This window comes from Sarcophilus harrisii, chromosome 4 (assembly GCF_902635505.1).
Source record: "Sarcophilus harrisii chromosome 4, mSarHar1.11, whole genome shotgun sequence".
Taxonomy (NCBI): domain Eukaryota; kingdom Metazoa; phylum Chordata; class Mammalia; order Dasyuromorphia; family Dasyuridae; genus Sarcophilus; species Sarcophilus harrisii.
Genome location: NC_045429.1, coordinates 104657476 through 104681922, shown reverse-complemented (window position 1 = coordinate 104681922; position 24447 = coordinate 104657476). Strand labels below are relative to the sequence as shown.

Sequence of the window (24447 nt, the reverse complement as noted above, 5' to 3'; positions counted from 1 at the left end):
AGCCTCTAATCTGCATCATGGGGAGCTTGGCCTGGGGCAATAGAACTTCCCCAGCATGACTGTGCTTCCCAGGGGAGAGACACTTTTGGTCCCTTCAGGGCTATTCACTGCTCAGCCACTAATACCCACAGCTCCAGGGTGGGCCTTGGCTTGGGGTAGTGAAACTTTTACTGCTCAGTCATTAATCCACACAGTAGGGTTCTTTGCAGGGCACTTTCCCAGCTTGGCCCTGCAGGCCTGAGTTACTTCTGGGTGGGGAACTCTTTCCTAGAGTACTCCAGTACTTTGCTGCTCTTTGTAGCTTGTTGGCAGGACAGCTACCTGTCCATACATCTATCACTGCTCTGCAGAGGAAGCTGGTAACCACCTGGTCCTGAAGGCAGACCCTACAGGCTTTAAAAAATAAGTAAAAAAATCAAAAGGATGATCGATAGCTTCTATACAGAAAGAGAGGAGCTTTTCAATCCCGAGGAGACTAATAACAGACAGTCTCCAGACAAGTGTTGGTCCCCAACACAAAAGGCTCTCCTAGAAGAGGCTATTAAAAACCTTAAAAGAGAACTAGAAGAAAAATGGGGAAAGGAAAGAAAAACTATGCAAGAGAGCAACAACTTCCTGAAATGTAAATTGGAAAAGGTAAAAAAACTCTCAAGAAGTGCAGGAAAACAGAATTTATGAATTGGAAAAAGAAAATAACTCACTAAAAGAAAAATTAGTGAAATAGAAAAAAATTCCATAGAGCAAAACAATGCATTTAAAAACTCAATTGGACAAAAAGAAGCAAAAAAAGCTATTGAAGAAAATAACTCACTAAAAATCAGAACTGAACAAATAGCAAAACCAAAAAAATTAAAGATTGGGAAAAAAATGTCAAATATTTACTTGGAAAAACAACAGACCTGGAAAATAGATCTAGGAGAGATAACCTGAGGATCATTGAACTATCCAAAAATTTTGATGAAAAAGAGGCTAGATACTATTTTATAGGAAATCATCAAAGAGAACTGCCAGAAGTAATAGAACCGGAAGGTAAAATAGGCATTGAAAGAATTCATTGAATAACTTCTGAAAAAGACCCTAAAATAAAAACTTCAAGGAATATTGTGGCCAAATTTCAGAATTTTCAAACTAAAGAAAAAATATTACAAGCAGCCGGGAAAAAACAATTCAAATACCGAGGTGCCACAATAAGGGTCATTCAAGATCTGGCTGCCTCAACATTAAAGGCATCTGGAATGCCTTTAATTCCAGGGTCTGGAATCTGATATTCCAAAAGGCAAAAGAACTTGGATTGCAGCCAAGAATAAAATCCCCAGCTAAGTAGAGCATTTTTTTCCCATGGAAGAAGATGGATATTTAATAAAACAGAGGAATTCCATTTGTTTCTAAGGAAAAAAACCAGATTTAAACAGAAAATTTGATCTCCAACCATATGACTCAAGAGAAGTAGAAAAAAGGTAAAAGGAACTCTTGAGAACTGTATTTCTGTTGTGCATATACATAAAAACCACATGTATAATTTGATTTTACTGATATAACATAAAAAAGGGAGTAGAAATGGAAAGGGGATAGTGTCAGAAAAAGGGAAAAGGAGAGATAAAAAGAGGGAAACTACATCCCACAATGAGGCAAAGGAAACCTATCATATCTGAGGGAACTTAGAGAGGGGGAGGAACATTGTGTGAATCTTACTCTCATCAGAGTTGGCTCAAAGAGGAAATAATTGACATATTTGTTTTACAGAGAATCTTCTCTCATCTCATTAAAAAGTGGGAGAGGAAAAGGGAAAAGGAAAAAGTAATAAGGGAAAGGTACAAGAAAGGGGAAGGGATTCAAAGGGAGGAGGGAGGGATACTAAAGAGGGAGAGCTGCGTGAAACAAGGGGGACCTATAAGTTTAATGCTAGGGAAGGGGGGAAGAGGAGCAAGAAAAAGAAAACCATAATCTGGGGATATTAGGATGGCAGGAAATACAGAATTAGTAATTTTAACTGTAAATGTGAATGGGATGAACTCTCCCATAAAGCGGAGGCGCGAGCAGAATCTATTATGCTTCAGGTGAAGTCAAAAAAGCAGGGGTAGCCATCCTTATCTCAGATCAAGCAAAAGCAAAACTTGATCTAATCAAAAGAGATAAGGAAGGAAACTATATCTTGCTAAAGGGTACTATAGACAATGAAGCTATATTAATACTAAACTTATATGCACCAAGTGGTATAGCATCTAACTTCCTAAAGGAGAAGTTAAGAGAGTTGCAAGAAGAAATAGACAGCAAAACTATAACAGTAGGAGATCTCAATCTTGCACTCTCAGAATTAGATAAATCAAACCACAAAACAAATAAGAAAGAAATTAAAGAGGTAAATAGAATATTAGAAAAATTAGATATGATAGATCTTTAGAGAAACCTGAATGGTGACAGAAAGGAGTATACTTTCTTCTCAGCAGTTCGTGGAACCTATACAAAAATTGACCATATATTAGGACATAAAGACTTCAAAATTAAATGCAGGAAGGCAGAAATAGTAAATGCTTTCTTTTCAGATCATGATGCAATAAAAACTACATTCAACAAAAAGTTAGGGGTAAATAGACCAAAAAATAATTGGAAACTAAATAATCTCATCTTAAAGAATGATTGGGTGAAACAGCAAATTAGAGACACAATTAATAATTTCACTCAAGATAATGACAATGATAAGACATCATGCCAAAATTTGTGGGATGCAGCCAAAGCAGTAATAAGGGAAAATTTTATATCTTTAGAGGGTTACTTGAATAAAATAGAGAAAGAGAAGATCAATGAATTGGGCTTGCAACTTAAAAAAGCTAGAAAAAGACCAAATTAAAATCCCCCAATCAATTACTAAACTTGAAATTCTAAAATTAAAAGGAGAAATTAATAATATTGAAAGTAAAAAACTATTGAATTAATAAATAAAACTAAGAGTTAGTTTTATGAAAAAACCAACAAAACAGATAAACCTTTGGTAAATCTGATTAGAAAAAGGAAAGAGGAAAATCAAATTGTTAGTCTTAAAAATGAAAAGGAGGAACTTTCCACCAATGAAGAAGAAATTAGAGCAATAATAAGGCGTTACTTTGCCCAACTTTATACCAATAAATTTGATAACCTAAGTGAAATGACTGACTACCTCCAAAAATATAGGGTTTCCAGATTAGCAGAGGAGGAAGTAAATTGCTTAAATAGTCCCATTTCAGAAAAAGAAATAGAATAAGCTATTAATTAACTCCCTAAAAAAAAATCCCCAGGACCAGATGGATTTACATGTGAATTCTACCAAACATTTAAAGCACAATTAGCCCCAGTGCTATATAAGATATTTGAAAAAATAGGGAATGAAGGAGTCCTACCAAATTCCTTTTATGACACAGACATGGTACTGATACCTAAACCAGGTAGGCTGAAAACAGAGAAAGAAAATTATAGACAAATCTCCCTAATGAATATTGATGCTAAAATCTTAAATAAAATATTAGCAAAAAGATTACAGAAAATTATCCCCAGGATAATACACTATGACCAAGTAGGATTTATACTAGGAATGCAAGGATGGGTTCAATATTAGGAAAACTATTAGCATAATTGACTATATCAATAACCAAATGAACAAAAACCATATGATCATCTCAATAGATGCAGAAAAAGCATTTGATAAAATCCAACATCCATTTCTAATAAAAACACTTGAGAGTATAGGAATAAATGGACTTTTCCTTAAAATAGTCAGAAACATATATTTAAAACTATCCGTAAGTATCATATGCAATGGGGAAAAACTGGAACCTTTCCTAGTAAGATCAGGAGTTAAGCAAGGTTGCCCACTATCACCATTATTATTCAATATTGTATTAGAAACGCTAGTCTCAGCAATAAGAGACAACAAAGAGATTAAAGGAATTAGAGTAGGTAATGAGGAAACCAAACTATCACTCTTTGAAGATGATATGATGATATACTTAGAGAACCCCAGAAATTCTACTAAAAAGCTATTAGAAATAATTCATAACTTTATGAAAGTTGCAGGATACAAAATAAATCCCCATAAATCCTCAGCATTTTTATACATCACCAACAAAATCCAATAGCAAGATATACAAAGAGAAATTCCATTCAAAATAATTGTCGATAGCGTAAAATATTTGGGAATCTATCTACCAAAGGAAAGCCATGAATTATATGAGCAAAATTACAAAAAACTTTCCACACAAATAAAGTCAGAGTTAAATAATTGGAAAAATATTAAGTACTCTTGGATAGGCTGAGTGAATATAATAAAGATGACAATACTACCTAAACTAATTTATTTATTTAGTGCTATACCAATCAGACTCCCAAGAAAATATTTTAATGACCTAGAAAAAATAACAACAAAATTCATATGGAAGAACAAAAGGTCGAGAATCTCAAGGGAATTAATGAAAAAAAAAAATCAAATGAAGGTGGCCTAGTTGTACCTGATCTAAAACTACATTATAAAGCAGCAGTCACCAAAACTATTTGGTATTGGCTAAGAAATAGATTAGTTGATCAGTGGAATAGGTTAGGTTCACAAGACAAAATAGTCAACTATAGCAATCTAGTGTTTGACAAACCCAAAGATCCTAACTTTTGGGATAAGAATCCATTATTTGACAAAAACTGCTGGGAAAACTGGTAATTAGTATGGCAGAAATTAGGCATGGATCCACACTTAACACCATACACCAAGATAAGATCAAAATGGATCCATGATTTAGGCATAAAGAATGAGATTATAAATAAATTAGAGGAACATAGAATAGTTTACCTTTCAGACTTGTGGAAGAGGAAGGAATTTGTGACCAAAGATGAACTAGAGATCATTATTGATCACAAAACTTTGTACAAACAAAACTAATGCAAACAAGATTAGAACGGAAGCAACAAACTGGGAAAACATTTTCACAGTTAAAGGTTCTGATAAAGGCTTCATTTCCAAAATTGACTCTAATTTATAAGAAATCAAGCCATTTATATTCCAAAGAGATCTTAAAGAAGGGAAAGGTACCTGTATGTGCAAGAATATTTGTGGCAGCCCTCTTTGTAGTGGCCAGAAACTGGAAACTGAGTGTATGCCCAGCAGTTGGAGAATGGCTGAATAAATTGTGGTATATGAATGTTATGGAATATTATTGATCAACAAGAAATGACCAACAGGATGATTTCAGAAAGGCCTGGAGAGAAATACATGAACTTATGCTGAGTGAAATGAGCAGGACCAGGAGATCATTATATACTTCAACAACAATACTATATGATGATCAATTCTGATGGACGTGGCCCTCTTCAGCAATGAAATGAACCAAATCAGTTCCAAGGGAGCAGTAATGAACCGAACCAGCTACATCCAGCGAAAGAACTCTGGGAGATGACTAAGAACCATTACATTGAATTCTCAATCTCTCTATTTTTGCTTGCCTGCATATTTTTTAATCTTCCTTCACAGGCTAATTGTACAATATTTCAGAGTCCGATTCTTTTTGTACAGCAAAATAACGGTTTGAACATGTAAACTTATTTTGTATTTAATTTATACTTTAATATATTTAACATGTACTGGTCATCCTGCCATCTAGTGGAAGGGATGGGAGGAAAGAGGGGAAAAATTGGAACAAAAGGTTTGGCAATTGTCAATGCTGTAAAATTATCCATGCATATAATTTGTAAATAAAAAAGCTATAATAAAAAAAAAAGAAATCAAGCCATTCTCCAATTGATAAATTGTAATGGGCTGAGGTTTGAGTTGATGCACTGAGGTCCCAAGTATGTGAGGCTAAATAGTAATTGGGCTATACTCTATTAATATACATGATTGGATAAAGAATGGTCCCTGCCCACTCTCCGTGCAAGTCCTGATGTGTTGTATAGGAAATGACGATTTTGGTGGGTGGAGGCAGAGAGAGAGACAGGAAGAGAAGCTGAGAGAGATTGGGCCTGGGTTCCATACTCCTAGCTGCTGGTCGTGTGGCTGCTGGTCTAGCTAGCTTCTTGACTCAGCTGCACACATTGCTATCGTCGATTCCCTTCCACCTCTGATCTTTCTTCACTGAGAATAAAGACTGACAATTTTCCCCTAACCTGAATTCCTGACTCCAACTGATTTTAAAATACACGATCTTCACAATAAATGGTCAAAGGATATGAACAGACAATTTTCAGATGATGAAATCGAAACTATTTCCACTCATATGAGTGTTCCAAATCACTATTGATCAGAGAAATGCAAATTAAGACAACTCTGAGATACCACTACACACCTGTCAGATTGGCTAAGATGACAGGAAAAAATAATTATGAATGTTGGAGGGGATGCAGGAAAACTGTGACACTGATGCATTGCTGGTGGAGTTGTGAATGAATCCAACCATTCTGGAGAGCAATCTGGAATTATGCCCAAAAAGCTATCAAACTGTGCATACCCTTTGATCTAGCAGTGTTACTTCTGGGCTTATACCCCAAAGAGATACTAAAGAAGGGAAAGGGACCTGTATGTGCCAAAATGTTTGTGGCAGCCCTGTTTGTAGTGGCTAGAAACTAGAAAATGAATGGATGCCCATCAATTGGAGAATGGTTGGGTAAATTGTGGTATATGAATGTTATGGAATACTATTGTTCTGTAAGAAATGACCAGCAGGATGAATACAGAGAGGCTTGGAGAGACTTACATGAACTGATGCTAAGTGAAATGAGCAGAACCAGGAGATCATTATACACTTCAGTAATGATACCGCATGAGGATGTATTCTGATGAAAGTGGATTTCTTCGACAAAGAAAAGATCTAACTCAGTTTTAATTGATTAGTGATGAATGGAAGCAGCTACACCCAAAGAAAGAACACTGGGAAATGAGTGTAAACTGTTTGCATTTCTGTTTTTCTTTCCAGACTATTTTTATCTTCTGAATCCAATTTTCCCTGCGCAACAAGAGTTCAGTTCTGCACACATATATTGTATCTAGGATATACTGTGACATATTTAACATGTATAGGACTGCTTGCCATCTGGGGGAGGGGATAGAGGGAGGGAGGGTAAAAGTCAGAACAGAAGTGAGTGCAAGGGATAATGTCATGAAAAATTAACCAGGCATGGGTTCTGTCAATAAAAGGTTATAATTATTTAAAAAAAAGAGAGAATAGATAATTTAAATATCATTGGACTACCTTAATACATACCCAAAAAGTAGCTAGACCTCACATTTGAAATCATTATAAAAGAAAACCACTTAGATCTCACAGAAGCAGAAGGCAAAGTAAAATGCTCACTTTCATAATTCATTGTCCATTGTACCCCTTTGGAAAGAAAGCCCCAAATGAAAACTTCCAGGAATATTATAGCGAAAATCCAAAGCTCTCAGGTCAAGGAAAAAATATTGCAAAGAGACAAACAGAAAGAATTTAAGTCGTGAAGAAATACAACCAGTCTCACACAATTTAGCAGCCACAACCATCAAAGAATAAAGAAGTTGGAAAATGGTATTCCAGAAGACAGAAAATATAAGCTTACAAATAAAAGTAATTTACTTAGAAAAACAGCATAATCTAACAGAGAGAGAAGTGTACTTTTAATGAGAGTATTGTCAAGCATTCCTGATAAAAAGGCCAGAGGTGAATACAAACTTTGAAATACATACACTGGAGTCAAGAAAAGAATAAAAGGCAAGCATGAGTGGGAATAAACAAGGTTAAACTGTTTGCTCTAATATAGGGTGATGATACATGTATTCCCTCATCATCATCACCATCAGAGATTAATCAGAGGAGCCAAGATGATTTATTATGGTTTTTTGGTCTGTTTTGTTTTGGAAAAACAATTGGGGTTAAGTGACTCACCCAGGATCATACAGGTAGTAAGTGTTAAGTGTCTGAGACTGGATTTGAACTCAGGACCTCCTGACTTTAGGGTTGGTGTGTCTATCCCCTGTAATATTTAGCTGCCTCTCTGTTATGTTTTGATGATCTTAAAAGAAGAGTGGAAAGGAATGGAAAGAGTAATACACTGTGGAGGAGGGAAGGGAAGAGATAAGAAAAAAAATTATTTCACATAGTTGAGATATGCAAGTAGAAGTCATTGTCAAAAGGAGAAGGGTGTGTGTGTGTGTGTGTATGTGTGTATAAATGTGTGTGGTTTTTTTGTGTGTATAAATGGGCAATGCTTAAATCTCATTCTTTTGTGATGGTCAAAAGATAGAAGAATAAATATAAATGTACAGAGTTGAATACAAAAATGCATTTCCAAAAAGGAAACAGTAGGGAAAGGGAAAAATAAGAGGAAGAATAAACTAAAGAAGAATTAGAAGTCAAACAAACTCTTGAAGGGAATGTGGGAAACAAAGAAAAGAAAAGGTATAAAGAGAATAAGAGAATAAGATAAGGGGAGGGGAGGGAACAGAATTTAGTTATCATAACTGAATGTGATTGAGAAGAACTCATCCATAAAATAGAATAGGATAGCAGAATGGCTTAGAAAATAGAAGCTAACAATATGTTGTTTGCAAGAAATACGCTTGAAACAGAAGGATACATATGAAGTTAAAAATAAGGCGCTAGAGCAGACTCTATTATGTTGGAGCTGAAGTAAAAAAGACAAGGGTAGTAATTATGGCCTAAGTCTAAAGAACAGGAAAAATTGAGCTAGTTAAGAGAGATAAAAAGGTAAATTACATTTCCCTAAAAGGTACCATATGCAACAAATGAATATAAACATGAAACATAAATGCCCCAAATGGCATGGGAGTACCTTGGAATTGTTTAAATTTGCATTTCTACAATGAGTATTTTTTTTTTCATGTAACTATGAATAGCTTTGATTACTTCATCTGAAAATCGTTTGTATCTCTTGATCATTTATCAAATAGGGAATGGCTTTTATTTGTATAAATTTGACTCAATTCTCTATATTTTTGAGAAATGAAGCTTTTAACAGAAAAACTTGCATTAAATTTTTTTTCACAATTATTATTGCTAACTGTATTTTCCTCCATCCTATTCTCCGTTTACCCTGTTCCTCAAAAGTTTTTGCTTCTGACTACCTTTCTTCTACCTCTACCCTGCTTTCTATCACCCTCCACCACCTTTTATTTCCTCCTCCTACTTTTCTGTAAAGTAAGATAGGTTTCTATAGACAATTGAGAGTGAATGTTATTTCCTCTTGGAGCCAATTCTGATGAAATTCAGGTCCTTTCACTTACCCACTCACTTCTTATTAACCTTCTCTTTCCCTTTTCTGTAAAAGTTTTTTTCCTTGCCTCTTTTATGTAAGATAATTTACTCAATTCTACCTTTCTTTTCCTTTCTCCCAGGACATTTCTTTCACCCCCTAATTTTATTTATTTATTTTTTTGCATATTATTCCTTCATATTCAACTCACACATGTACTCTCTGTTTACATATACTACTTTTAATAGCCCTAATAATGAGAAAGTTTTTATGAGTTACAAGGATCATCTTCACATGCAAGAATGTAAATATTTGACCTTAATTCCTTTATAACTTCCCTCTTTTGTTTATCCTTTTAGTGCTTCTCTTGAGTCTTGTATTTGAAAGTCAAATTTTCTGTTCAGTTCTGTCTTTTCATCAAGTCCTATATTTCATTGAATGTCTATTTTCTCCTCTAAAGGCTAACATTCACTTTTGCTGGGTAGGTGATTCTTGGTTGTAATTCTTGCTCCTTTGCTTTCTAGAGAATCATATCCAAGTCTTCTAACCCTTTAATGTAGGAGTTGCTAAATCTCATATAATCCTGATTGTGGCCCCATGATATTTGAATTGTTTCTTTCTGGCTGCTTGTAATATTTTTTCCTTGACCTGGAGTTTTGGAATTTGGCTATAATATTTCTGGAAGTTTTCATTTTGGGATCTTTTTCAGAAGTTGATTGGCATATTCTTTTAATTTCTATTTTATTCTCTAGAATATAATTCAGGGCAATTGTTCTCGACAGTTTTTTTGGAAAATGATATATAGGTTCTTTTTTTGATCATGTCTTTCAAGTAGTCCATTCTTTTAAAAATCATCTCTCCTGGATCTATTTTCCAAATCAGTTGTTTTTTTAATGAGACATTTCACATTATTTTCCATTTTTTCCTTCTTTTGATTGTTTTATTGTTTCTAGATTTTTCATAGTCATTAGCTTCTATTTACTCAATTCTAATTTTTTAGAAATTATTTTCTTTAGTGAATCTCCTTTTCCACTTATCCAATTATACTTTTAAGGGAGGTTTTTCTTCAGTAAATTTTTATGCTTCTTTTTTCATTTTGCCAATTCTGCTTTTTAAGGCATTGTTCTCTTCATTGGATTTTTGTAATTCTTTTACCATTTGGACTTGTCTGTTTCTCAAGCAGTTATTTCCTTAAATTTTTTTTTGTTTCCTTTCACTTGCTGTTGATTCATTTTTCATAATTTTCTTGTACCGCTATAATTTTTCTTTCCAATTTTTCTTCTACCTCTCTTGCTTGATTTCTACTTATTTATTTTTCCAAATTAATTTTATTTGAAGAAACAGAATAAGAAAAAAGAAAAACAGAAAAGTAATATGAAACAAAATGAAACAAAAGAGATTATTGTGCTCAGTAGAACATCAAAGAGGATTCAAAATATATAACAACAAATACCAATTTAAGAAAGTATATGTGCATATTAGTAGAAGAAATTATATTCACGAGTGGCCATCTTTTCTTTATTTCATTGTAAATTGTTCTTTTATTCTCTGCTATGAACCTTATTTACTTTATTCTTTTTCCTCCCTTCATCCCACACCCCCACCACCCTCAAGCAGGCTATAGTTAAGAAAGGATATATTTATATATATAATATGTAGAATATATACATATAGATACCCCACATACATACATATTTTTCCTATCCTTGTTGTCTCATTGAATTCTGCCCCATAACTTGGAAAGATTTTAAGTTGGGCAGCCAGACAAGGAAGTATGAGGAGAAAAACAAGCAGAGAGTTGGTGCTCATAGCCCTGGAAGGTACAGCATGTGGGACAGAGATAAGGAAATCTTTTGTAGGATTTTACTGATTTATTTTGCTTGTTACTTCTCTAGATTTGCAGGGCACAGCCAGTTGGGTGAGAAAAATATTTAAGTATCTTAAGTACCATTGCCTGTTGGGCAGAAAAGGAATTAAGTATCTTAAGTACCTTGCTGATGAGATTGCTTTTCACCTTCTGAAATGCCCAAAGAGAGAAAATACAGGACAGCCAAAATATTGTAAATTTAAGAGCGTTTATTGCTAGCTAGCAAATGAACCCCACCAGAACAAGGGAGTCTGTATCAAGTGATTTCAGAGACACATTTATAGAAAGAGACATAAAAGTTCCCGAATACATTTGTCATACTAAAGGAATTTCATCCTAGACAGGAGGCAAAGGTTATCACACGAAGGGTGCCATTCCCAGACAGGCAATAAGACAGTATTTCTTTATGTTTATCAAGTCATCAAGGTCTTAGGTTTTTTAGGGCAGCACATCTGGGGGTGTAAAAATACCACCTGCATTAAGGCGTGAAGAGCTAGTAACACTAACTACAGAGTTTCAAGATTATGAAGCCACTCAGCCCTCTTTGTAGTGACCAGAGACTGGAAACTGAGTGGATTGGAGAATGGCTGAATAAATTGTAGTATATGAATGTTATGAAATATTATTGTTCTGTAAGAAATGACCAGCAGAATTATTTCAGAAAGGCCTGGAGAGACTTAAATGAAGTGATGCTGAGTGAAATGAGCAGGATCAGGAGATCATTATATATTTCAATAGCAACACTATATGATGATCAATTCTTATGGACATGGCCCTTTTCAACAATGAGATGAACCAAATCAGTTCCAATGGAGTAGTAATGAACTGAACCAGCTACACCCAGTGAAAGAACTCTGGGAAATGAGTATGAACCACTTCATAGAATTCCCAATCCCTCTATTTTTGTCCGCCTGCATTTTTTATTTCCTTCACAGGTTACTTGTACACTACTTCAAAGTTCGATTCTTCTTGTGCAGCAAAATAACTGTATGAACATGTATACATATATTGTATTTAACTTATATTTTAACATATTTAACATGTATAAGTCAACCTGCCGTCTGGGGGAGGGGGTGGAGGGAAGGAGGGGAAAAGTTGGAACAAAAGGTTTTGCAATTGTCAATGCTGAAAAATTACCCATTCATATATCTTGTAAATAAAAAGCTATAAAAAAAAATGAAGCCACTGTTCTTGAATATGACCCTAGCTTTACTTTTGGGGAGACATTTCTACCTCTCTCTACTGCTTTTACATTGCTCTCAATAAAGGTGTTGGAAGTAAATCCTAACCCCAGATAGTCAAACCAAGTTTGTTCCTCACTCTGCCTATAGCTTGTCGGCTTATCTGTCACAATTTCACTGTCATTCATTTTCTCAGATTTTGCTGTCCCAGCCTCTGCAGGATTTAAGAAACCAACCCCATAGGAATTTGGGACTCACCTGATCTGAAGTTGTCTGTGGTTGGGTAGAAATAGTATGCCAACAAGAGTCCCAAGGCAGGGAGGAAGGTCATTTTCAGTAGAGCCATCAAGAAGGAAGTATGACACAGGATAGGTGTGAATACTGAATACTCTGGAAGCAATTTTTAATTGCAAAGCTGCAGAAAAACATGCTGATATAATACAAAAACTTATTTTGTTAACTCCATCACCTAAAAAACAATCACTGTTGTTAGATTTTGAATTTGACCCATCACAAAGTCCTTGGATCCTTACCAGAAAACAAAAGCAATAGCCTGACTTGTATAGTCACAGATTTCTGAGCCTTCTCAGAATCTCCTAATACTTGACTGTTCAAGGAACTAGAATTAATTTGAATCCACTTTTATACTGACTTGATCTATAAGCTTGCAGCAAGAGTTTGATTAGTTAGAAAGAATGGAGGGAGAGTTTCAATCAAGCCTGGCTTGCTTGATAAATGTTGAGTCCAACTATACATACATATATGATTATATATAAGTATATGTGTGTATATATATATATATATATATGTATTTGTGTATATGTGTGTCTAGATAATTATATTTATATCTATTTACATTTAGGTATAATTACATATGTTACAACTTATTACCTTATATATTTGGTTGAGATCTATATCTCAAAGTTTCTTAAACTATTGGTTGTCACCCCATATCAGGTCACAAGACTGAAAGCTGGGATTGTGAAACATCTGGCCACAGTAAAAGGTATCAACATTATGCTGAGATTTAATTCTTTATGGAAAAATAAATAAGCACATCCATCTCATTAGTATGCAAATTTGTATTCCAAAGAATCATTTTGAAATAAATTTATGATTTGTTATCAGTAAATGTTTGATTTGTATACTTATTTTATAATTTACATATCCAGGATTGCATAAAAATTTCTTGGGTGAAAAGGGATTGTGAGTGGAAAAAGTTTAAGAAATTCTGCTATATTTTGTGCAGAAAACATTTAGTTAGTGCAGTAGATTGAGAGCCAGGCTTGGAGTCACTTGAGTTCAAATCCAGCCTCAGATACCAGTTGTGTTACCCCAGGCAAATCCCTTCTCTCTGCCTGCCTCAGTTTCCTCATCTGTAAAATGAAATGGAGAAGGAAATAGCAAACCCTTCCAGTGTCTTTGCCAAGTAAATCCTAAATGGAGTCACAAAGAGTTGGACACTACTGAAATGATGAACAACTGCGACATTAACAAGATCTACATTTTATCTTCAAGGAATGACTCAATAACCTCTCATCTGAGATGGAGTCATTTGTCAGGGGTTGTTTGGGGAGGATGACCACTGCGGTTCCTGGTGTTGCTCAATGTCAACTTCAACATCAGTCACTCCAAATGTTTAATCATTGTCAAATTTTGTTGCTGCTCAACATTTCTTATATGTGTTATCTTCTCTCCTCATATTCAATCACTATCCCTAGTTCAGGCCTTCATTATCTTTTGCCTGAATTATTGTAATAGTTTTACTATTAGTCTTTCTCCCTCAACTCTTTCCTTATTCTAATTCATTCTCCACAGAGCTGCCAAAATAATTCTCTTAAATAGTGTAAATTTGGCCATTTCATTTTTCCTCCTGCTCAATAAATTTCAGTGTCTCCCTGTTTATCTCCAGGATTAAAAAAAAGTCCTGTTTGGCTTTTAAATCTATTTACAACTTGGTTCCTCCCTACCTTATCAATCTTCAACTTTAGAAACTTCTATATACTCTATGATACAACCCTAGTGGTCTCCTTGCTGTTCTTTGCATTTGACATGGTAATTTTTGTCTTTGTGCCCTAGTTGGCAGGCCCCCATGTCTGGAAGAACCAATTTTCAAGGCCTCTTAGCATATCTGGTTTCCTTCAAGATGTTCCTTGGAACATTGCTGGTTTTCTTTCACCTTAACTAAGAAAGATCACTGTCTCTCTGGCTTCACAAATGTTTTTAGTAGAACTGTATCCTAACCATGTAATCTGAAGAACTTTCTGAGAATCTACAGTGTGATTTAGGCAGCTTGAATGGCAAATATGGCAGGTTGTAGGACCCCTATAAGCTCAAAATGACTTTATCTAGTCCAACTCCTTTATTTTACAAAAGAGGAAAATGAGTCCTCGAGAGATGAAGAGACTTCTTTATTCTTTTCAAATTTGTTATTTATTTTTAACATGTAAAATTTTTTTGAGTTTCAAATTCTTTCCCTCTCTTTAGCCATTGAGAAAGTAAACAATATATTATTATAAGTATGAAATCATGTAAAACATTTTTTCATATTAGCTATTTCATAAAAAAGCAAGAAAAATAGAGAAAATGAAAAAAATTATACTTCAATTTGTACTCAGAGTTCATCAGTTCTCTCTGGAGATGTATTGCATTTTTCATCATAATTCATCTCAGAATCATTCTGTTGACCAGTTTAGTTAAGTCTTTCACAGTTGATCACTGTTACAATATTGCTGTTATATTATTGTGCTCAATGATCTCCTGGTTCTTCTCATTTCACTTGGCATCATATAGGTCTTCCCAGATTTTTCTGAAATCATCCCCTTTTTATAGCATAATACAATGCCATCACCATAATATACTACAACTTATTCATCTGTTTCTCAATTGATGGGCATCTCTTCAATTTATAATTCTTTGTCACTGGAAAAAGAATTGCTATTAATATTTCTGTAGATATAGTTCCTTTTCCTTTTTTTTTTTTTTTTAATCTTTTTGAGATATAGTTCTAATAGTGGTATTGTAGGGTCAAAGGATATACACACCTTTTTTGTTCTTTGGGCATAATTTCAAACTCTTCTCCAGAATATTTGAACTAGTTTAAAGCTCCAACACTAATGCATTATTGCACCTATTTTCCCATTTCCTCTCTAGCATTTGTGATTTTCCTTTTCTGTCTTGTTAGCCAGTCTGGTAGGTGCAAGGTGGTACCTCAGAATTATTTTAATTTGCAACTCTCTAATAAAAGTTAATGGTGCCAAGATGATGGAGTAAGGAAAGAACTCCTTTGAACTCTTCCAAATAACTTGAAAACCACCTCAGAACTGATCGAAGAACAGAGAAGAAGCTTACCTGCATAGCAGGAAAGATCTGTGTCACCTTACCACATTGTTCACAATAAAATCTGCCTTGATTTCTCAATCAATAGATTTGCTCCCAGAAATTCTTTTCCCCATAGTCCCTGACTGATCCCGACCAATCCTCATCCTTTTCCTGGTGGCCCAGATGGGGATTTTGGATAAAGGATGAGTCCATTTTCAGCCAATGTTGAAGTGCCCCAGCCTCGCAGGTGGGACCCCCTTGAGTGCCTATAACTCTCAGCAGAGGATGTCATGCCATTAAAATCATGGCTACTTGGAACTCTTAGGCATTCAGCTTGTTGCTTTATGAAGTCTTTTGTTTTTCTCCTTCACTAGGATATTATTGGAGGTTGATAAGGGAGGACAGAGGTGAAACATAGGACAGTCCTGGGATATGGATAGGGACTGTGCCTGAAGTTGTCCCTTGATACATTAGGACAAATTTGGCCAACAAAATCTAAAGAAAAAGGAGGTTTATGTTTTCCTCTGACACAGTGTGGTTACTGTACAATTTAGAAGACCAAGAAATTTGGCCAGAAAACAGCTTAATTTACAACATAATCCTGAAATTAGCTCTTTTTTGCAGAAAGGAGGGGAAATGTCTCATATGTCCAAGCTTTAATGACACTCTCCCAGGACTCTGCCCTTAGGAAACTTTGTCCTATTGATGCGGGAAAGATTCCAATCTTTGATTCCAACCCCCCCTAGTTAATGTAAATTACCCTTTGACTCAAACATCCTGGTCCCTTTGAATTCCAAGAGAAGATCCGGACCTGTCCCAGCCCCACCCGGATCTAAGCCAACTTTGGGGCTACATCCAAAAGCCCCTTGAGCTAAGTCTCCTATTACAAAAGGGCCACGCTGGGAACTCCTCTTTGCAGAGATTCTAAACATGGTAGCCATGTGAGGACACTGTCCACTGGACCCTCTGTCCAGTGCCCTCCTTATCTCTACCTTCACCTATCTCCTACTTCTAAACTCAATAATAAACCTCTTCTATCAATCTAGCTCTCCAGGCCAATAAATGCTTTTATTGGGGACTCGTGCCGCTACTAGACCTCATTTAGCGCTGTATCCTTGTGCCAAATCCAAGGGGGTTGCAGGGGAACTCTGTTTGACTCCCTGTACCCCAAACCTGCCCCTAGACCTTAACTAAACCCTAATTTCATTTAGGTACCCCAAATCTAGACCTCAACATTTGGTCTACACCCCAACATTTGGTTCCCTGACGAAACGAATACCGGAAGCTAGATAATTTGGTGACCAAACCGAACCCCAACCTTTTCAGGGCACTCAGAACTGATCTGGCATTTGAGCTGTTCAGGCAGTATTCTTCTGGGAAGAATCTGCTTTCCTTCTTTCATCTCTCTCTCTAAAGGTAGTGGGGAGAATATCTGCGTTCCATCTCACCCTACTTGCATTTTCGGTGAAAAGGCCTCTATTTTTACCAGGCAATCCGGAACTCTGGACAAGGTAAAAGACTTTTTTCTTTCCTAATCTTGCAGTGGACACCCAAAGCCCTCAGGTCGGGCTTGGGTCGTCGGTGGGAGCTCTAAGCTCTGGCACAATTCTTGAGGAATTGCTGCGGTCTGACAAAAGGCCTCTTTTGTTGGCTCTCTGTCTCTAAGAGATATGAGAGAGGCTGCAAGGATTTGGAAAACTAAAAGTTTTTACCTGTCCACAATCTAGACACTCCCCTGACTCTAAAATCTTTCCTGGAGCAGATGCTTTGCCTTCCTTTGCATCTCAATGCATTTCTTATCTTTTTTTCGTCACTAGAAAGCCCTGCTCTCAGAGAGGAAGTGTCTCTTTAGCAAAAAACAATCGAGGGGGAGAAGGGTTTAAACACATCCCCCCCCCCCCCCCCCCCCAGACCAAGGAGACACATGGCCATTCTGGGGACCCCACCCTTCTCGGGGGTCCCAGGCCAGTGCTCTCTTTGATCTGTTCTGGGGAGATAACTGGAGAAATGTAAGAGGAGCTGTGTTTGAGCCCTTCTCCCACTCCATTGTTAAATGCAATGGAGTTTCTAATGGTCAGGCTTTCGCCACGTGGAGAAAGGTCCCTGACTTGGGGTGAGTTTAGAGAATGTCTCTGCCCACGGCTGCTACTCCCTGGACAGACAGGGGTGAGTGGTCTCTCCTTCAGGTCTTGCTCTCCCAGCAAGATTTGGGGGCTTAGATGAGCTGCCCAGCCCTCAAGTTCCTGCGTTGAATCGCCAGAAGAGCCCTGGCCATTTGGGATGCATCACGCTGGGTAAGATGGTATCTCTTCCTCCCCCACCCTCGCTCCGGCCTTTCCTCCCCCTCTTCCATGGAGTGGGGAGTGTAGAACTCGAGGCCTGTTTCAGACCTCTCCCATGTGGCTTGGCAACCTGCCATTTAAATACTCCTATCCTGTCCCCTTCTTGGGGTACTGTACACAGTGGGGAGATTGGGGATTCAGTCTTAATCTCCTCAAATCTCCAGAAAGGTTTTAAACTTTTAAAACAGAACTTTGCTGGCAATCTGGACAAGTGAGCTGTGCCCCTCCCAGACCTTTACCTGGCTCTTAAAGCTGCAGCTTCCAGCCCTCAGGAAGCGTGTTTGTCCCATACCTTTTAAAACGGGACTCAGTTTCCCTGATGCAATGCCCCTCCCAGCACAGCCTTTTAACTGTAGAAGCCTCAGAATTATGCTTTTGCATGGAGGCTGTCTATAAAGACGGGGGATTTTAAACTGTTCTCGGCTTTTTTTCTTAGCCTCAGGGCACACTTACTTAAAACCTTTTCTCAGCTGCTTGTGGAGAGATAACCTAGGTAAACCAGGCTAGGCCTGTCTCTTCCTCTTTCCTACTTAACCCTACAGGTGGGAACTCTTTTGCTCCTAATTTTCTCAGTCCTAAAACCTTTTGCTCTTAGCACACTCTGTTCTATTTTCTGGATTGGTGTTCCATGTCCCTGCCAACATTAAAAAGTTTTTTTTTTTTTTTTTTTTTTTTGGACTCCAACCCTGGCCAGGTTGTAGCTTCAAGAAAGACCTTTGGAATGATGGCTGGGGAATAAAATTCCAGGTCAAGGCAAATTAAATTCTTTTGAAGATGGCTTTTTTTCCCCTTTTCTCCCCTCATTCCTTGACTGCAGCAAGAAATGAGTTAATGGGAGAAACTGAAACCATTTAAGAATTCGGTGAACACCTTTAGGAAAGAAGTCTGTCTTTCCTTTTGGGCTTTTCTCAAGCTCTCTAGACTTGTACCCTGTTTTCCCTCCCCCATTCCTTGAGACACTACGGCTCAAGGAGCTAGGGGGCTATAAAATATGCATACTGTCTAGGGTTAAGTGAGGAGCTATTGAAATGGAGATCACACCCACTCCTACCACAAGTCTCCTTTGCTATCTTGCCCTCAATGTTGGTGGCCCTCTTAGGAGGTTTCCACTGAGGCAAACCCACCACATCACCCTTTTATAATGGGGGGCGGCTCAAAGTCTCGGGCTAATTTGAGCTTGCTGGCAGACTCCAGGAGTCTTGAGGAAATTAGTCGCCTACAGGATGCCGTAGGGACGAAATCCTGGTTTTTCTTTGGCAAACGGCCTTCTAGGAGGCCCTTTGTGACACCTTCTAGAGATGTCTATGAAGATTACGTTATAGAATGGGAAAGTCTTCGGGTATTGCAATGAATTGGCTTCCCTCCCCCATCCCTGGAGATTTAAGCTGTCTCTTAATGCAGAGACAACACTGGGCTTGAGAAAAATGCCTCAATCTCAACACCTGAACTCTGAATAGATTAGCTGAATTTAAATTCGCGCACACTTGTCTCTTTTAAAGCTGAAAAACTCAACCTAATGAAACCTAGGACCCACCCACCTCCTCAACTTTTTCCGGGTCCAAAACTCAATGTTTCTTCCACTCTGCTGCTAACAGCTATTTGTTGGTTTCCCTTTACCTCCAACCTAAGACTCTCAGCTCTTTTCTTCTCAGGGCAACTTCTGCCTCCTCAAAAAAACACTCGGAGCAGAAGCGCCTTTTAATACAAATCTCTCCCAGACTTAGTCCTGTAGGTGTCCCGGAAACTGTCTGAGGAGACCCCAGTCTCTGTCCTGAGATCGAGCAGGAGAAACACTGGAGAAACTGCGTCACACCACAGGGGCTGAATTGGTCCCTGGCGTCCTGCTCCCCAGTAGGGAATTGGGGTCTGGCCCTGTTTCCCCTTTTATCCTAGGACAATCCCAACACCTCTGGGGCCGGTAAACTGGGTTGGCAGTGCTGATACTTTGCACTCCCTCTGTCCCCTTCTACCCCTTCCCCATAAGAGTGGGGAAAGTGGGGGGAAGGCTCAGGATCTTTGCTTATTGAGGAACCAACTCTTTTTAAAGGAAGGCAGCACAGTTAAAAGATTTCTAAGAGCTTAAAATTGCATTCTTCAAGGCCTCTTGCCTCCCTTGACTTCTTAGTCCACAGTCTTTAATCCCAACACCAGGAGAAATTAGCTTTCCTGGAAATTAAGAATGAAAGGGCTAAACTCTAGGCTACTTAACACTTTTACTATAGACAAATAATCTTTTGCTTCCAGGATTTTCTCCTACTTCTCCTTGTTAGATGGGCTATCAGCATTCTTACAGGCAGCCTGATACATTTCCTGCTGCATCTCCACCCTGGATGACACCCTGGTTTTAACCTGCTCCCGAGATCTGGGCTTCAATCTTTGGACTCTCAACTGCCTTTCAGCCTGGAGAACATGGGACAACTGACCGGGAACAACTGACAGGGACAAACACCCCTTAGATGCCCTGCTGCCATCCCCAAATCCCACACCTCATGCCTCACCTCCTGGCATGAACCCAAATCTCTACGATCCTTGGCAGCTCGAAGCAGTTAAGAGGAGATCAGCACCCCTTTTCCCACATGCCTTTAGAGGTGACTGCTTGAGGTGGGGATGAAGAGGGGACCCCTGAACTTGGAAAATCCTGGAAGGGGAAAATCTTCAATTCTGTCTCAATAACTGACTTTGCCCCATGTTTTTTTTTCCTTAAATGAATTTAAGTTCCAACTGCTTGAGGGGGGAATGATGCGGGAAAGATTCCAATCTTTGATTCCCAACCCCCCCTAGTTAATGTAAATTACCCTTTGACTCAAAAATCCTGGTCCCTTTGAATTCCAAGAGAAGATCCGGACCTGTCCCAGCCCCACCGGGATCTGAGCCAACTTTGGGGCTACACCCAAAAGCCCCTGGAGCTAAGTCTCCTATTACAAAAGGGCCACACTGGGAACCCCTCTTTGCAGAGATTCCAAACATGGTAGCCATGTAAGGACCCTCTGTGCAGTGCCCTCCTTATCTCTATCTTTACTTATCTCCTACTTCTAAACTCAATAATAAACCTCTTTTATCAGTCTAGCTCTCTGAGCCAATAAATGCTTTTACTGGGGACTCACGCCGCTACTAGACCTCATTTACTACGGTATCCTTGTGCCGAATCCAAGGGGGTTGCAGGGGAACTCTGTTTGACTCCCTGTACCCCAAACCTGCCACTAGACCTTAACTAAACCCTAATTTCATTAAGGTACCCCAAATCTAGACCTCAACATTTGGTCTACACCTCAACACTATGTTTCTTGCTAAATATGACTCACCAGCCAATAATTTGATCCACTGAATGTTTCAATGCCTCCTACCCTCCCACCTAATCATCCAGTCTCAGCCTGGGGATCCATGTCTCTGGCTGGTCTGGATAGTTAACCTAGGGTTGAGAGCCCCCTTTCTTCCTAGCTTTATCTTCTTCTTCAAGACACTCTTTCTTATTCTGAGTGCATACCTACACCTGTCACATAGTATATGCCTCAAGCTATAGCACCTGAAAAGTCTCCATCCAATATTTCCCTTCTGAGAGGAATCCCTAACTCTATGGGAGAATTAAAGGAATCTGGGACCTGAGCCAGAATTGGGGTCGTTTTAGGTGAAACCTACTCCCTTCCAGGAGCTACTTACTCTGTACTTTTGTAATTTGCAAGGGGCTCTACCCCCATAAGGCAGGGAGTGGGGCACAGTGACATCCCCCAGCCCTGCCCCAAAGTTCCCTGCAATCCCACCCCCATCCCAGTCCTCTGGACCTCCCATTCATCTCACCCTGGCTTCCGGCTTTAACAAAGTTCCCTCAGCCTCACAGTGCCCAGCCGGAGGATCCCGGGAGGTCTTGGGGGTGCAGGAGCTGAGGGTTAAGGCTCCAGGTTGTCACAAAGTTCTCAAAGTGCTGAAGGGGAACCGCACCAAGGACCACTGGGGGAGCTCCTGATCCCTCCAGACAGTGGTGGAATCTGCAGGCTCTGAGCAGGAAGGACAGTTCCTTTTGGTGGAGGAGATTTGAGAGAATCAGTCTAGGGGTGGGGCTAGAAAGGAAGTCCAGATCCCCAGAGGGTGGGGGATGGAGATGGGGAATGGGAGGTGGGGGAAGGAGTCTCTCAGAGCTTTTATGTATACACCTATCTTTAAAGATTAGCCTTGGGACAATGGCTTATAGCTGAGAGTGAGAACAGGTTTCTGTTTTCATTTAATACCTGAAATTGTTTGTTGTTCTTGTATTATAGTGAAGTCCATTTGAATAAGGGAGCAAAGTCAATCGAGAGTCCCTTGGTTGTAATTTTATCAAACATATATCAAGCCAAACTAAATCAAAGAGCAAAGGGATGGTAAATCTGAAAAGCGATTTGTCCTAGTTGTCTAATTTAGAAAAGTGATGATCATTAACTTAGTAGCAGAGTCTTTTATTCCTTCATCTTTATTGGACTTAGTAACATCAGGTGGTTCTAACATGGAAATGGACAAAGGACTGGCCTCCCCTCCCCTCCTCCACAAGGGCCTCGGGGTCCCAAAGAAATGTTTGCTCAGCTGGATTAAAGGAGGTGTTTGTACTATGAAGTGCCTGGTCAACAATGCTCCGAGGAGTATCTATAAGCATGGCTGCCTGACAATGTTCGATAACCCTGATCTATAACCTACCTCAAACATCTGCCATTGTGCATTCTCCTTACATCCAGTAAACCCCCTATTTTTCCCTCTCTAATGGAAAGTCAAATCACTGTTTAATGTCAAATGTAACCACAAGGCTGAACAAGAATGCTCTATCAGAGTTCCGTCCTGGCTGGTAAATAAACCAACTCTCTCTAAATTACTAACACCTTGGCTGTCTTGAATTTTATTGCCTGGGCTATCTCACTTGGAGGTCCCACCGAGATAAGTCTTTGGCTCAGTCTGACTCCAGTCCCTCTCTCTGGAGGGTGAAAGAGGTTAAGGATCCTAGGGGATGGCCACCGAGAGACCTTCCTTGGCCCCTAGTATCCAGTAATTTCTTTCTGTGGACCAGGAGAGTGAGACCCAAATTTTTGAATTTGGTCCAAAATTGGCACACAGCATCCTAAAAGCCAGTTCTGGTTAATAAGATTTTGAGGGGCCCCTGCAGCTGCCTAATTATCCTGCAGCCACCTGTCTGGTCTAGTGAGTACTTCTGTATCTGTAGCAAGTGGCAAAACTCTGGGTGTCCTAGATAATAAATCTGAACACATCTGGTATATGTTCTGTGTTCTGTGTGATTTTGTTGTTCTGTCTGTTTTGTTGTGTTGTTTGTTTCTGTCTGTTTTGTTGGTTGAAGAACTCTGTTAAAATTTTTAAGAACAACATTGCAACTGTGCTTAGTATAAAATTGTGATTTGTAACTTTTAATCTGTTGCATTAGTATTCATAAGCAAAAGCAACAGAATTTTAAAAAAATGTAAAAGATGAAAATAGAGCTCTGCACGTGTCTGTGTATGAATGTTTGCTTTGCATTTTGTTCTGTGTTTTCTTGCTGCACATGAAAAATCAGATTAAAAAAAGTAAATGAGTAAGAAAACAAAATGCAAGCGAACAACAACAAAAAGAAAGGTAGGGCTATGTTGTGATTCACACTCAATTTCCTCAGTCCTCTCTCTGGCTATAGATGGCTCTCACCATCACAAGATCATTGGAACTGGCATCAGTCATCTCATTGTTGGAATGAATCACATCCATCATATTGATCATCATCTTGCTTTTGCTGTATATGATCTCCTGGTTCTGCTCATTTCACTTAACATCAGTTCATCTAAGTCTCTCCAGGCTTTTCTGAAATCATCCTGCTGATTGTTTCTTATGGAACAATAATATTCCATAACATCCATATACCATAACTCTTTCAGTCATTGCCCAACTGATGGGCATCCATTCAGTTTCCAGTTTCTTGCCACTACAAAAAGAGTGGCCACAAACATTTTTGCACATGTGGGTCCCTTTCCTTCTTTTAAGATCTCTTTGAGATATAGGCCCAATTATCTAGTTAGTTTTGTGAGGGATGTAGAAGACCCTTACCCAAAATGACTCCTCAGAGATCACTCAGGAGGATGAGATGTCCCATCACGAGATAAGAAAGAGAAAGCTTGAGGTAGGAGGGAGGGCTAAAGAAGTAGTAAAGATACATAGCTTTTATATAAGAAATTACATCACAAGTAAGAGAGTATTGAGAAGGGGAGGGGGAGGCATCTGATTGGTTGTTGCTATTTGGACATTCCTGTTTCCCTCAAATCTCCTGATTTCTGGAAACAGAAAATCAGGCTTTCAGGCTTAATCAAGCAGATAGTGATCCAGCTACTAGACTAAATATTGATAAATACCAAACACTGATATATGTCATAATCTCAAGTTAAGTAAATATGTTTACAGCTAGCCAGGGCTCAAGTAAATATGAGCCTGCACATATTATACAGGTCATAGGGGAAACACAGAAATAATGAAAATAAAATACAGAAAAAGAATTTAAACATTCCTGTAAGTTCTTCACTTTATCTCTCCATTCCATACA

General features: G+C 38.4%; 1 protein-coding gene across 2 annotated transcripts in view; it reads right to left on the bottom strand.

Annotated features, from left to right (window-relative positions):
• HSD11B1 (hydroxysteroid 11-beta dehydrogenase 1) overlaps positions 1–24015 on the bottom strand; it is a 35559-nt gene extending 11544 nt beyond the window's left edge. Inside the window, exons 1-3 of one of the 2 annotated variants that reach the window (XM_031937291.1) lie at positions 23958–24015; positions 21705–21921; positions 12505–12661 (exon numbers count right to left, since the gene is read on the bottom strand). In XM_031937291.1, the coding sequence (XP_031793151.1) occupies positions 12505–12592 (88 nt within the window). In that variant the 5' untranslated portion in view covers positions 12593–12661; positions 21705–21921; positions 23958–24015. Of the gene's footprint in view, positions 1–12504; positions 12662–21704; positions 21941–23957 lie in introns of those variants that run through there. The other variant, XM_003767664.3, reaches the window with a different exon arrangement.
• Between the last annotated feature and the right edge of the window lie 432 nt (positions 24016–24447).